Source organism: Bombus flavifrons, chromosome 13 (assembly GCF_040668555.2).
Source record: "Bombus flavifrons isolate JBK064 chromosome 13, iyBomFlav1_principal, whole genome shotgun sequence".
Lineage (NCBI taxonomy): Eukaryota > Metazoa > Arthropoda > Insecta > Hymenoptera > Apidae > Bombus > Bombus flavifrons.
The window spans coordinates 5364638-5378766 of record NC_138454.1 but is presented as its reverse complement, the minus strand read 5'-3'; the positions used below and the strand labels follow the sequence as shown (position 1 = coordinate 5378766).

Here is a 14129-nt window from a genome sequence, read left to right as displayed (position 1 = left end):
CAAGTATGCTGCTCGCTTTTTTCTCGTGATTCGCCCCGTTATTTCTAGAACTTGACTCAAGACCACCGCGAGATTTTCACACGATATAGCTGTCGTGTATGAATATCATTTAATGACCCGAAATTAAAATTAGATTGCACGATATTACCTTGCCGAACGTGTCCGATTTCAAAGTGAAACATCTTAGGTGCATTAGGGTTTCTCGTATCTTACTTGTACTTGTAACACTCGAACTTGTCCACAAGTTTCTCTTTCTAATTTGATTTACCCTTATTACCATCCTAGAAGATATGTTTGAGAAATAAGGAATTATATGTTTATATGTTGATTCATTTTAAGACTAAAACACTCGATGACAAAAGTTTTTCCACTCCGTTCATTTATTTCCATTCTCTGAATTTACCCTTTGATTTTTTAATTTACTATACGAATATGTTCTTCGCAGTATCTAATCGTCACAGTGGTAGAAGATTGTAATCTTAAATTAACAAATTCTTTTAATGAGAAGAAAAACAGAAGAGGTTTCTACACACTGAAACATACGTATGCAAGATTGTTTACAGAATTTATAAATAGTAAAACAATGCGTATAACTTAAATCGAGATATACCATTTTTATACTGCACGCAATAAGTATACGTTCTAAGGACACCGTGGATTTTCCAATTCTGTTTCTTCAAAAACGAAAGGTCGTACAAAGAAATGCATTCCACTTTTCCAATTTAATCTTTCAAAAAGAATTATTGTATGCCAACATCGTTCACTAAACGTCTCTTCCACGCATCAAAAAATCAAATTGAATCCTCAGAATTCCACGCACAAGTCAATTACGTCAAAAGCAAAGAAGATTCTCTGTCTTCTTCCTAGTTTCTGGAAGAAGATCAGAATAGTGCGTGTGAAGCAAAAGTTCTCGACGATCTATAGAACTGTTCACGTTGTTTTTGTGCGTGGTCAGTCCACGAGTTCGTCCGGTGCGGCGTCTAAGTATAGCCGTGGCTGTATTGGTCTCCCGACTAATGTTTTTCGGTAACCACCGACTGTGGATCCCCCTCGAGGAAGAGGATCGGTGGAAGAGCAGAGACCTGGTCCAGTCTGCGACCAGCCACGGTGTCCTCTTCGAACCAACGACTCGAAACACGAACAACGGTGTTTACCTCCCTTGACCTTCGTTAAGGTGCGTCAGCCCTTCCACCGTCCCTCTACAATTTTTTTCAACGTGGACCTTGCAACTTCTTGGTTGGTGAACCACTTTCCTTCGAATACTTACGATTCTATAGGAATTTTATTCTTTGGTGAACAAGATTTTTTATCATTTTTATAGACAAGGTCTTTCCGATTCCTTGAAATATTTTGTGCCTTCAAGATGATTTTTGGAATTACTTCGTCTTTGCTTGTAAATGCTTCGATACTGTGAAGATCGATATAGACATTTTGTTACGAAATTTGTTTAATTTAATCGATACAGTGTCAGTGATACATGTGACAGATGATTTACTTGGAATTTTCGATAGTAGGAGACACGTAAGTTATGGAGTTTCGAATAGAGTAGCAAAGATGCGTGATAACCATCAATAAATTATTAATCAAAAATATTCTTCACCTTGGTGGATGATATATAACTCCTATATCGCTAGATTTGCCTAAGCTGATCGATAGGAAATATAATAGTTGCGTGGAAAATCCAGTCGCATCCAAAAATACGCGTCTCTTCATCCTGGTGTCGAATTACGGCGTCGAACAATTCGGTGTTCTACGATGAGAAACTAAAATTGACAATCTTCGATCGATCTCTTATCTTCTCTCCACGATGAACGATCTTGAACGAATAATATTTTCAAATTTGGAAAAAATAATATTTTCAACCCTTCACGCCTGTGTTTAAGAATCTTGAACGTTTTGAACTTCTTAACGTGTTTAAAATATACAAAAATCTTAGGACAATATTTTTGCGTAACATCTTATTTAAAACGAAGTAGAATAAAGTTTGGAAAAATATAATTATTTACAGGAGCTGAGCCAGACTCTCCGTGACGACAAAAGCCTATCGGAACACTTGAAACTTCCGATACAACGCATAAACGACTACCAGCTCCTGCTCAAGGTAACGTTGCTCTTTAACCCGCTTTTTCATCCATTCTTTACGAAATCTCGCGCTGAATGGCGGAAGATTGTTAACGCGGATCCAGATCGAAAATACATTTCAAGGGTGTTATGACAGAAATACAGCATGGCTAGTGTATCTTTTGAAAGCATTCCAGCAGTTTTGCACGAACTTGCACCCGCATCGCTGATTTTCGTATAAAGTTTTCGCTGAAATTCGATAGAACACTCGATGAACACATGATATCGTTTCGAACATAGTTCAAATACTTAAACGTATTTAAACACGTTTATTAGACGCTCGGCGATAAATTCGACGCTTTTGATAAACTGTCGGGACAATGAAAAATAGCGAGAAACGTTCGTTATACGTCGTTTTCTATTTTCTCCGTTTTGTTGTAACAGCAGAGAAGAAAGTGAATCACCGAATTCCTACATCGTGTTTCTAGTTTCTCTTTTATTTCATACACGTGTTTCTTGGTTCTATTTTCACTGGAATAAGAAATTGAGAGAGATAGAGAGAGAGGAAAACTTTTGTATTACGTTGATATCTATAAACGGAAAAATCGACCTACTGGTGACGCGAGACACGACGACCTGTAGAATCCGCACGTGACCTATATCCGCGTCGAAATTTCAATCTGTCAGATAAAATTAGCCCGGCGCTAAAATACTTCCCGATTCGCCTTGAAAACGCATTCCAAACGAATAATTATTATTTCAGACGCTCTTTCCTCAAAAATTTGAATGTCATCTCCGCAAAATAATAAGAAAACGAAAGAAAATAATTAAACTCGGTGGACAACTTTGATCGAGAGGATCGCGTGAAATGGCACGGAAGAATAGATTGCACGTGATCGATAGCGATCGTGTTATTGCTCGTACATATAATCTTGGTTTGTTACCTTAAACCTTTGGCTTAAGCCACAAATTGGTCTGGGCCGGTTGCCCGGAACATAAAGGTGACGAGAGGCGCTGAGGACGTAACGCGACTGAGTTAAACTATTTTTCAAATATCTTCAAACCTGTTCGAGATAGTTCAATGCAGCTTGAGACTTCGTCCGTGGTATTTGTGAGAAGGTAATTCGAACAATTCTATCCGAAATGATCGGAGAATTATTTTGCAAAGATAAAATGTATGAAGAAGACTCTATTTTCATGTTATGTAGTGGCTTACGAAAGTACTTGGACAGTTACCATGAAAACTTTTATGCTTATATCGTATGTGTTATGCGAAATATTTTGGAATTTTTTATGCGGAATATTTTGGAATTTTTTATGCGAAATAATTTGAGATTAGCGCTGCAACGAGACTGTCATACTCGATCAACGCACATAATATATTCATAAAGGATTTCTACAATTGTTGGAACATTTGGTAAGCTACCGTATCCGATGACATCTGCGCTCGAGACCTGTCGAATATTCGATCGACCTGAATGGCATCGTTTCACTTCCATGATACGGTACGCTTGGATATAGATCAAGGGAAGTCACAAAGTTCGTCGTGGTATAGTTGCAATGCCGCAACAGAGCGTTTCGTCGTAGTGTTGGAACGAGTGGGCGCAGTACGGATTTAGCGAGCTAAAAACGGGTCATCTTCACGACGTGTTATCTTTCCCGCCGCCTCTCTGTCATAGAAAAACCGCACGCGAGATCTATTGAACTGAACAAATGGAAAATTAGTCTTCAACCGCTCGTGAACTCAATACTATTAATTTCAGTTTGAAACTATGATGTATTTTCGACTCACTTTGCAAACATTTTAATTGGAAAAATTGCAAGAGATGAATAGCATCCGTTTTATATTCGAAAACTTCCAACAGATTTCTGCATGATTTAAATGATGTTTGCAGGAGCTGGTGAAGTATTCGACCCGACTAGGCGAAAACTGCGACGACCTCCAAAAGGCCTTGGAGTTGATGCTAGGTATCCCTCATAGGGCGACAGACAATAAGTTCATAAGCAATATCGAAGGGTATAAAGGAAATATTCACAAACTTGGCAGATTACTCACACACGTCAGTATATTTCAAGTGGACTCTTATTGATCGTGATCATATTAGAGTATATACTTTGATAAATTGCCGTAACATGTGATATGCGATTGACAGGAGTGGTACACGGTGATTGACAAGGACGGTAAGAGCAAGGAAAGGTATCTGTTCCTCTTTAAGGCTCGTATACTCGTCTGCAAAGTCAGACGAATATCGGAAGACAGATCGGTCTTCGTCCTCAAAGACATTATTCGAGTGAGTATTCACCCTTAGTAATCTTCCTTAATCAGAAACTTCAATGATTATGAAATTACAAGTTATTAAAGGCAAATCATAACTTGTAAGTATAAATATATATAATAGAATTATTTTTGATGGAAATTAAATAACATGTAAAAAAAAATAGAGTAAAATCCCTAGAGTAAAGAAGTTATTGGAATCAATATGGTCTCTATAAAGAAATTATACCCCGGCTAGGGTAATTAACAATAAGACTAATTATGATAAAGAATCATCCATTATTCTATTTATCTACTTATCATGTAATGTCAATCTCAGCTACCGGAAGTAGAGGTGAAGGACCATCCAGGTGACATACGGTCTTTCGAACTACACAATCCAGCGAGCTCAGCCTACCCCATTACGTTAGTAGCCCATAAGGATCTAGTGAAGGCCTACTGGCTGAAAGAAATTCGACAGTACGCGAGTGACGTAGTGGCACTCGCTGAACACGCTGCAGATGACTTACAACTAACAGAAGTGCCAGAAATCAAGGAGGAAATTAAAGGAAATCCAGGTAGTCCTCAGAAGGCAGCAGCAAACCCAGGACCAAAACCTTCAGAGGCTAATCCAGGACCAAAACCTTCAGAGGCTAATCCAGGACCAAAACCTTCAGAGGGTAATCCAGGACCAAAGAAGGCAGAAGCAAACCCAGGACCAGAAAAAGCAAATCCGGGACCAAATCCCGACGAAAAGAAGAAAGACAATCCAGGAAATCCGGAGAAAGCTAAAGTTGAGGAAGAAGGTGCAGACATGTCTCGAAGATATTCTTCCAGCCGATTCAGCAGCTCTTCGAAAGTTGTCGAAGGTAAAGAACGAGTAGTTTTATTAGATTCATCGAGAAGTTTTTGTTTCTTTAAAAAGAACAGAATAGTTGTAATGAATTGTTTTAAGTAAAATTTCTATCAATTCACACATAAGGTTTTAAGCATACAAGGAAAATCTAACTTCAGAAGATTCTAAGAATCTTAACAATTGAAGTGATTCCTTTGGATTGATTATTAATAGTTGTTTATATTTACCTGTGAAGAGTATTCTTCAGTATCCAGTAGCCAGAGTGCGGCATACATGGAATCGTCCATGAGCAGTGCAGTAAGGATGGAGGCGAGCTCCAGTACTTATCAAGCCGGCGGCAGTGCGGTAGAAACCAGGTCGGACACCAAAAAGATCGAGAGTGGTAGTGGAATAGGAAAACCTGCGTTTGTCAAGACTCTCGAGGGATCCAACGTTGAACGTAAGTGATCAGATGTGAAAGTAGATATAGTCGAGATATAGTTAAGAGATGTAGAGTAGTTCGTAACTAAAAAATAAATAACATATAAAGGCTTCAAGAATATGTATAATCGGTACTAGATTTTAAAAATTCACTGGAATACGATCAATAGATTATCAATGGAGAATGAAAGTATGCGATTACAAGTAAAGGAAGTTTGCTCGAACGGGTGACATAAGATCCATTTTTACTGTTCTAGCGATACCAGAAAATAACGTGGAATTGATACACGCCGTAGGTAAAGTGACACAGAATTTGACTACTTTCTGATCATCCACTGTATTGCACATTTTTTTCTATCAATCTTCTGTCATACTGTATCAAGAATAGTTTCTACTTTGTTCTTCTTCTTGTATTTTTTCTTCTAGCCAGCTGAGTAAAATTGCTTCAACACATTCCACTAGGCGGTTGGTCAAGCTTCAAATTAATCCTAGATGTTGTCTATCATTCACGAAAATACATCACAGACTCACGTTACACTTCACATTTTCATATTTTCCTCTTTTTATATCTTAGAACACTGGCACACTTGACGATTTAACACGATCTGCTTTATTGTCTACATTTTTCAAATAGCTGTTCTTTCTGTGGTTGCTGTATTATCTTCTTTCTTATACGTATTTTATTTTATATAGAAATTTTTTTATATAGGAAAAGCACATTACACACACAACACGCTTCCGATCATCAGCCAGACAAAATGAAGTATAAATACACAAATTTGTGAAATACTAAACATTTGTGAGATATTCGATACACACATTTTGTAAATTTTATAGTAGTCTCCCTCCTCCGTTCTTGCATATGAACGCAACAAGAATTACTTCAGTTCTAGACACTGTTATATCCGATGGGAACCCCTACAATTTTTTTGTATAAAGATCAAGTATTTTTGACTGTACCATATTGTATATACATTTTTCAACTAAATGTACGATAACAATTTGCCTTGTGTTTCATTCATCAATACTTTTTAACAATTTTATGAATTATTGCTTTACATAGCTGGAGAAACGACTTCTTTCGAGTGCACTCTATTGCACACCGATGCAACAACAAGAGTGCAATGGCTAAAGGACAACAAACCATTGGATGATAGATTAGCAGATCGTCTAACAGCCTCTGCGACTGGAAAAACCTTCAAACTTCAGCTTCAGAACGTTCTCGAGTCGGATTCTGGCATTTACATCGCTAGAGCTATGAACAGTGAAGGCCAGGCTACTTGCACCGCTCAACTTATTGTACAAAAACGTACGTTTATGATATTTACATGCTATAATAGATAAAGCACCATGTAAAAATTAAAAATTGTTTTTTTTATTAATTTTAGTGACCCCTGAAGAGAAAAAAGCAAGAGCAGAAGCTAATGCACCAATCTTCTTGGTACGATTAAAGGACACGGAACTCTTGGAAAATACTTATCTGCGTTTCATGGTGAAAGTGAAAGGAGATCCTAATCCTGAGATGAAATTGTAAGCTCTATTTTGTCAGTTGTAAACAAAGAATGATATTCGAAGAATGTGTTTAGTTTATGTCTTTTAATTTGTTTTTAATACAGCTTCAAAGACGATGTTTTAATCGATGTGAATCATCCACGTGTAAAGATCGTCACCGAACAGGCGGACAAAGGTTTCTACGAGTTAGTAATCGCGGACGTCCAAAAGCAAGACGCTGGCAAATATTCATGCACCGCGAAGAATCGATTTGGAGAAGCTTCCTGCGAGGCGACTGTAACTGTATCAGATGAAAAAATGTTATACCTTCCTGAAGACTTCCTCGAACCTGGCATGGAACCCCAGTTCACCTGGTTACGCGATGGAAAGCCTTTCGACCCAGAAGAACGCTTCAAGGTGCTGTTTAAAGACAACGAAGACACCTTGGCTTTAGTATTCCAGCATGTCAAACCTGAGGATGCTGGTCTTTACACTTGCGTCGCGCAAACCAGTACAGGTAATAATCCATTTTTTAATAATTTCATAGGTTTCTTAGACTCTAAACGTCCATGTTATATGACACGACCACGACATGATCTTCAAATGACCAATTATGCTCCAAAAAATATCTTCAGAAGCATATAAATATCATAATAATAATAATATATATGTAGATGATCTGATGTATTAATTTAAAAAACTCAAAACTCAGGTAACATTAGCTGCAGCGCAGAACTAACGGTGCAAGGCGCGGTAAACCAGCTGCTGAAAGATCCAGAAAAGCCAAAACTGTGTTCAGAAGCCAGACATTCGGAAGTAAGTGCCGGCGGATCTGCCATGTTGGAACTACAAATCAGAGGATATCCAAAACCAGATATCAAATGGAGCAAAGATGGAGAAGAAATCGTTGCTGGTGGAAGATATAAGTACCTTTGGGAGGATGAAGAATCTATGTCCTTGGTGATCAAGAACGTCACTGCCAAGGATGCAGGCACCTACACCATCAAAGCAAAGAACGAATTAGGCGAAGATACCACTCAGATCGAGCTGATCGTGAAGTCTGCGCCAAAAATCACGAAAAAGCAAACTGACATGTCTGTGATCATCGATGAAACGTTGACGATGCTAGTGCAAATCGAAGCCACGCCAGCACCAGAAGTTAAATGGTACAAAGATGGCCAAGAACTACGGGAAGACAGTCGTATAAGTATCATTAAAGAAGGCAACGAAACTTATAAGTTAACAATAAGAAACGCTCGTTTGGACGATGCTGGTTCCTACTCGATTGTTGCACGGAATGAAGTGAATCAGACGACAGAAATTTGGAAGCTAAAAGTATTAAGTCCACCGAAGATCACGAAAGGATTAGGCGAACCACAAATTTTAGATCAAAAAGGCAATCTTACTTTGTCCATAGATGTGGACTCACTGATGCCACCTAATATTAAATGGTACAGAGATGGAGAACTGCTTGTTGAAGACAGTCGCATAAAAATGATTCAGCAGGGCAAGACATTCATTTTAAAGATCACTGGTATAGTAAGCGAGGACGCAGGAGATTACAAGGCGGAAATCTCCTCCGATCATGGAACTGTCACTGATGAAACTGTGATCCAGGTGAATAGAACAGCGTCGCTTTTAAATGATATTAACTATTTTTTAAATAAGAGAAGATTACTATTTTTCATACTTAATTTACGACGCTTAGAATAATCACAATCATTTCTCGTTTTCCAGGTGAATGGTCTTCCACGATTCAAAACGAAAATGTACGACGTCACAGTCAACGAAGGCACGAAGAACATCGAGTTCAAAGTAGAAGTCGGTGGATGCCCAAAACCGAGCGTCCATTGGTATATCGGCGACATGGAGATCACAGAAAAGAAAAAAGACTATGTTCGCACGGAGGAAGGCAATTTCGTCAAGTTAATCATGTCCGAAGTTAAGGCTGAAATGAAAGGAACGTACACTTGCAAATTGAAGAACGAATTTGGTGAAGTCAAAAGCAGTTCTATGTTAATCGTGAACACCAGACCAAAATTGTTGAAGAAACTCGTCGACCAAAGAATCAACGAAGGCGATACATTGAAACTGATCTTCGAAGTATCCGGTACGCCAGATCCCGAGGTGAAATGGTACAAAGATGGCAAGGAGGTTTCAACGGACGCGAGAATTAAAATTACGAGGGACAGCAAACGACAGGAGAACTACGATCTAACGGTGACTTTAGTGAAAGGTTCAGACGCAGGCATCTACGAGGTTCGAGCAGAAAACGAGCTAGGCTACGTGACTAGCAAGAGCAAAGTTATGATATTGAGTAAGAATCCAAACAGCTTTTCTTATTCTATAAATAAAATAGGGTTCGATTGTTGCGCTGCTCCGTCGTTCCTGTTCTTTATTCAAGAAAAAGATTCAAAAAGACGATCGGGAAGTTCGATCTTATTGACGTTAGAATTTTCCAGAATTAACAGAATTGATGGGGCAGCTCATCAAACGCCTCGCGTACCCCTATACAATTTTCATTTTTGAGAAACTTGCCAGCGAATCGTCGTGCGTTCGATTTTCCCCACATTCAGTAAGTACTTAAGGAAAGGTACGGTTTCATGTTCGGTTTGTTGTCCATACCGATGTGACGAGTATAATCTCTAAAACACAGAGAGAATAATCTCAAGTCACGAATCCGACACTGACATGAACCTTTTGTTCGCGCCTTTATCCTCTTGTACCTGTCCCCTTATACATGTATCTCACGTTTACCGTGTTTTCTGTTGTTTTTTCTTCTGATAAAACCAAGAAAACCATTCTTACGATGTATTTGTATGTACACCTGTACTACTGTCACTATCATGCGTTGCCTATTCTATTTCATACGTTTGTAGCGAATCTTCATAGAGTTCATCTATGTCCCCTATCACATTGTGTTCTGAAAAAGTCCCAAAATGTATGAATTCTATAGCGAAAACAGAAGAAAGCGTGGAGGAAAAAACGGAAATGAAGAAGGAGACCGTCGAAAAGATCAGCGTCGAGGAAGAGGAAACGAAAGCACAGAAAGTCGAGGAGGAGGAGATTGAAACGAAGAAGGAACACGCGGAGGAATCCGGATCGGAAGGTAATCAAAACGATCGTCGAAACGAAACGATAACAAACGATCATCGATAACACTATAACAAAGAGTGTAACAGGGAAAGAATATTTTATATAGTCAGTCTGCTATTGAAACGCTTGAAAGCTCTAAATATCTGTCTTCTGCAATCGACGCGATGTCGCAAGATTTTGGTAAGACTTTTGAAACGTTCCAAGAGAACGTGCCGCGTTTTTTGGTCGTTCTTTTTCCTTTTTCAATCTATTCAAGGGAGTAGAAAGATAAAAATAGTGCGTTTTGTGTTTGAGTATACATTTAAGACGCAAAGCAAGCGAGCTTCGTTATATCCTCTTTTTTCTGTTAACATCATATACGTATATAGTTTTTTTTTTCCTTTTTCTAATCCATCGAAATCCTTGCGATAGGAGCTTAATTTTGTATCGCTGACACGATCGAAAGGCAAGATATAAAAAGATACGAATAGCCTTGCCGATATGCTAATTGATGTTAAAACGATGGCTGATTAATCGTAGACGTAGAATCGTAGCCCAAAAAACATGTCTGATAAATTCAGGTCGAGTGAAACTGGAGAAACAAAGCGTCCAAGTAATACGGGGCCAGGGTGAAACGATCACGATCTCCGTGGCCTCCACGACGACCCACGAAGCTATACTCACAGGTAAATTTCGCACACGCTGAACAACTACTCGCTATTTACATTCATGTAACCATCGTCGTAAACGGGAATTTTGTGATTGACTTAATTCAGAAAATAATTAAAACAAAAATTACGATACTAAGTAACAATTATTTTGACAAACTTAATCTTCTGCAGCTTCTGAACGATTCATATAAACATATTGAGAAGCAAAGATTCTATTTCATTTCCTATGTGCTATAAGAATATCCAAACAAAAGATGTAGCTTGAATATTTACCATTTTCGTTTACCACAAAAATTTCTATAAAATCGATATGCGATTCAATTTCGAATAAAATCTTCCACGTCAGTCACAAAATCCGTACGCACGAGAGCATAAAATAACGCCACACCGACCAGAGATTTCACGAGCCTCGATCAAAGTGAAACTGCTTTCGAGTGGCTATAGCTCCTCTACAGATCAGAGGAGACAGATCGTCGCGAAAATCGTCGAGTAGCACGGATCGTCTCTGCTCTCTAGTAGGTAGTAGTCAAAAGAGCTGTTGTGACCAGTCCAAGCGTTCACAGGTCCCGACGAGAGCCACACGATCAGCAAGATGACCGCGACAAAGGTCGAGTGCCAGGAAACGAACACGGACGGTCCTGGCGTCGAAGAGATTGCCACCTATAGCTACAGCGTGCAAGAAGAATCCGTCCAGAAACCACAGAACGGCGTGTTGATCGAGGAATTCTCGGAGAACAGCGAGGATAACAGGTCGAGGCTTCAGGTAAACCGTGGTGTGTCGATCGTTTCTGTTTCGGATGACGAGTCGACTCTGAAGGCGATTTCAAGAGACGTCAGCACCGAGGACGTGATGCTGTGCGCTGAATTATCCGAAGACGTGAAGTTGACGAATGGATCCTACGAAGAGTTCAATAGTAACAGCCGTCTGCCTGATGAAAAGGTCCTAGACGACGCGAAACCTTACAGAGCTTCGTTAATCACGGAAACCATCATGGAGGAACGGTCTCTGGAAGAGTTACCATCGGAGAAATTGACACAGGAAAACGTAAAGCTACCTCGATCCGCTGTCCTTGAGAACGGTGGTTCTTTCAGGAAGATGTCCTCCGTGGAGCTAGAGCAACCACAGACTCCTACTATCGAGGAAAGCAAGTTGATGAAGCAAAAGATCGAACGAGTGAATTCGACCGCGGAGAAAGTTGTCGAGACGAACGTGGAAGAGCGTCGAGGATCTGTACAAAATGGACTTTCGAGACAGAGCTCGAAAATAGAGAGAATGGACTCGACGGAATCGAAGAAAATGTTGGAAAGATCGGTATCAAGGGAGAGCGCGTTGAAGGCTGCTCAAAGCGGTGATGAAGAGGTCGACGAAGAGCTCGAGGCTCTTCTAGATCGTGTTAAACGGCAGCGCAGCGTTTTGGACGATATCCTTGAAAAAGAATCCTCCAGAGACTCAGGTACGACCGAATTGCTCCATCGGCTGCTCGAACGCATCCGTTTTGGCAGATCGACAGAGTCTAAGATCGAATATTCGCAGCGTTCTTCTGGCATTCTTTTTACACGCTTCCAGCATTGTTCCTGTGTTTTCCTTGTTTGTCTCTGTGTAATCTCTTTCAAGCTTTGTGTTAATCATATCGAATCATCATATGTATGTTGCCTTTGCATGTGAACACCTGACGAAGCGCGTAACAAAGTTTAATCCTTCTCGAGAATCATTTAATATTATTTTTTATTTTTTCATTTTACCGTTTATATTCTTCGTTGCACTAAAATTATGATACAAGAAGAAGCATTAAATTTTGTCGGCGCTTCTATACTCAGTCTAGACACTTACCGCTTATACAGTGCAAGAATAATCAGTCGAACTTGGCTGGAACTGGGTACTTTTCGTTTTCATCAAGGTAAGCAATTAGAAAAAGTACTAGACAATTTCAAATTATAAATACAACAAAATTAAATTAATTTAATTAAATTAAAATTAAATTAATTTAATTAAATTAAAATTAAAATTAATTTAATTAATACAAAAAATTGTCTGGTATTTTAGATTTAAAAATGTATAAAATAACAATGCAGCACGTGGCGCAAACGCAAGGACGCACTAGATGCACGGCAAAAACGAAAACGAACTTTTAGATCTGACCATCCAGAATCTAGTCTTCAATTGCTCACGAAAAGCATTCTAATCTTGGTATTTCCCAATTAGCGCCTCCTCACATCATCGAAGCGACCCTCAGCGATAAAACGATCTACGAAACCCAAACGGTCGTGTTCAGTATCAGAGCGACGAGTTTACCAAGGGCCGATGGAAAATGGTTCAAGAATGGGAAACCTCTTCGAAGCGGAGAACGCATCAGAATCACCAGTGCTGGAGAACTTTTTACTTTGGAACTTCAAAAGGCCATTCTCGAAGATGAAGGAGTGTACACATGCACGTTCACAAACAAACTAGGCGAAGTTATGGTCGAAGGATATTTGACTGTTGAAACTGTGGACGAACTTCGAAGACCCAAGTTTACTGAACCTTTGAATGACGTAGATGTGGCCAAAGGAAAGACCGGACAGTTTAAGGCTACGTTCACTGCTGATCCTGTTCCTGACACAACATGGTATATTTCATCATTGATTTTTTAACAGTTTTTAGACTTTTGTATTGCTTCTTTAAATATTATCTGTGATTTGTTAGTGCTATTCACGGTACTATTCATACATTATTTATCAGTACTATTTGTAATACTACTTATTTTATCCCTATTTCCTTTGCTACTGCTTCACAATTGGGAGATTGGGTACGTCATTGATTATAAGTCATAAATTATCTTTAGCGACACCATGTTAAATAATAAATTCAAAGAAGACATAGCATAAATGCACTTTGTCCCAAAAAATGAAATAAATATAGAAACATGAGTATTTATTCAGAAAATATTGTTACGAATTTTCAGACCTTTATAAGTACATGTCATGATATATTCTAATGTTAGAAGCATGCAATTCCTACTATTAAGACTTCATTACCACATTCCCTCAAACAGCCATATAACTTTTTATAAATTTATGTCATTCGTTTAAAAAGGTACTTCAAGGGTGAAGAAATCCCACACGACGACATGCGACTAAAGTTCACCACGCAGAACAAGCCAGCAAATGACAATCTAACCAGTACTACAGTCACTTTGAGCGTGCCAAAATGCTCGAAAGAAGACACTGGAGAATACACGCTGAAACTGAAGAACAAATACGGCGAAGCTGAAGCTAGCGTTAGTATAAATTCAACATCATAAAGAAGACTCGTTTGAGCTGA

At 39.0% G+C, this 14129-nt stretch overlaps 1 protein-coding gene across 7 annotated transcripts in view; it reads left to right on the top strand.

The window, feature by feature from the left end:
- Positions 1–14129, top strand: part of Obsc (Obscurin) — a 45881-nt gene that overhangs the window by 24293 nt on the left and 7459 nt on the right. For 4 of the 7 annotated variants that reach the window (XM_069126518.1, XM_069126515.1, XM_069126513.1 and 1 more), the window contains 16 exons: positions 2009–2101; positions 3957–4121; positions 4215–4352; positions 4656–5184; positions 5407–5610; positions 5849–5887; positions 6655–6900; positions 6980–7121; positions 7208–7599; positions 7795–8699; positions 8820–9399; positions 10039–10191; positions 10739–10843; positions 11392–12282; positions 13032–13434; positions 13902–14085. In XM_069126518.1, the coding sequence (XP_068982619.1) occupies positions 2009–2101; positions 3957–4121; positions 4215–4352; positions 4656–5184; positions 5407–5610; positions 5849–5887; positions 6655–6900; positions 6980–7121; positions 7208–7599; positions 7795–8699; positions 8820–9399; positions 10039–10191; positions 10739–10843; positions 11392–12282; positions 13032–13434; positions 13902–14085 (5169 nt within the window). The remainder of the gene's footprint in view (positions 1–2008; positions 2102–3956; positions 4122–4214; positions 4353–4655; positions 5185–5406; positions 5611–5848; positions 5888–6654; positions 6901–6979; positions 7122–7207; positions 7600–7794; positions 8700–8819; positions 9400–10038; positions 10192–10738; positions 10844–11391; positions 12283–13031; positions 13435–13901; positions 14086–14129) is intronic. The other 3 variants (XM_069126514.1, XM_069126516.1, XM_069126517.1) reach the window with 3 other exon arrangements.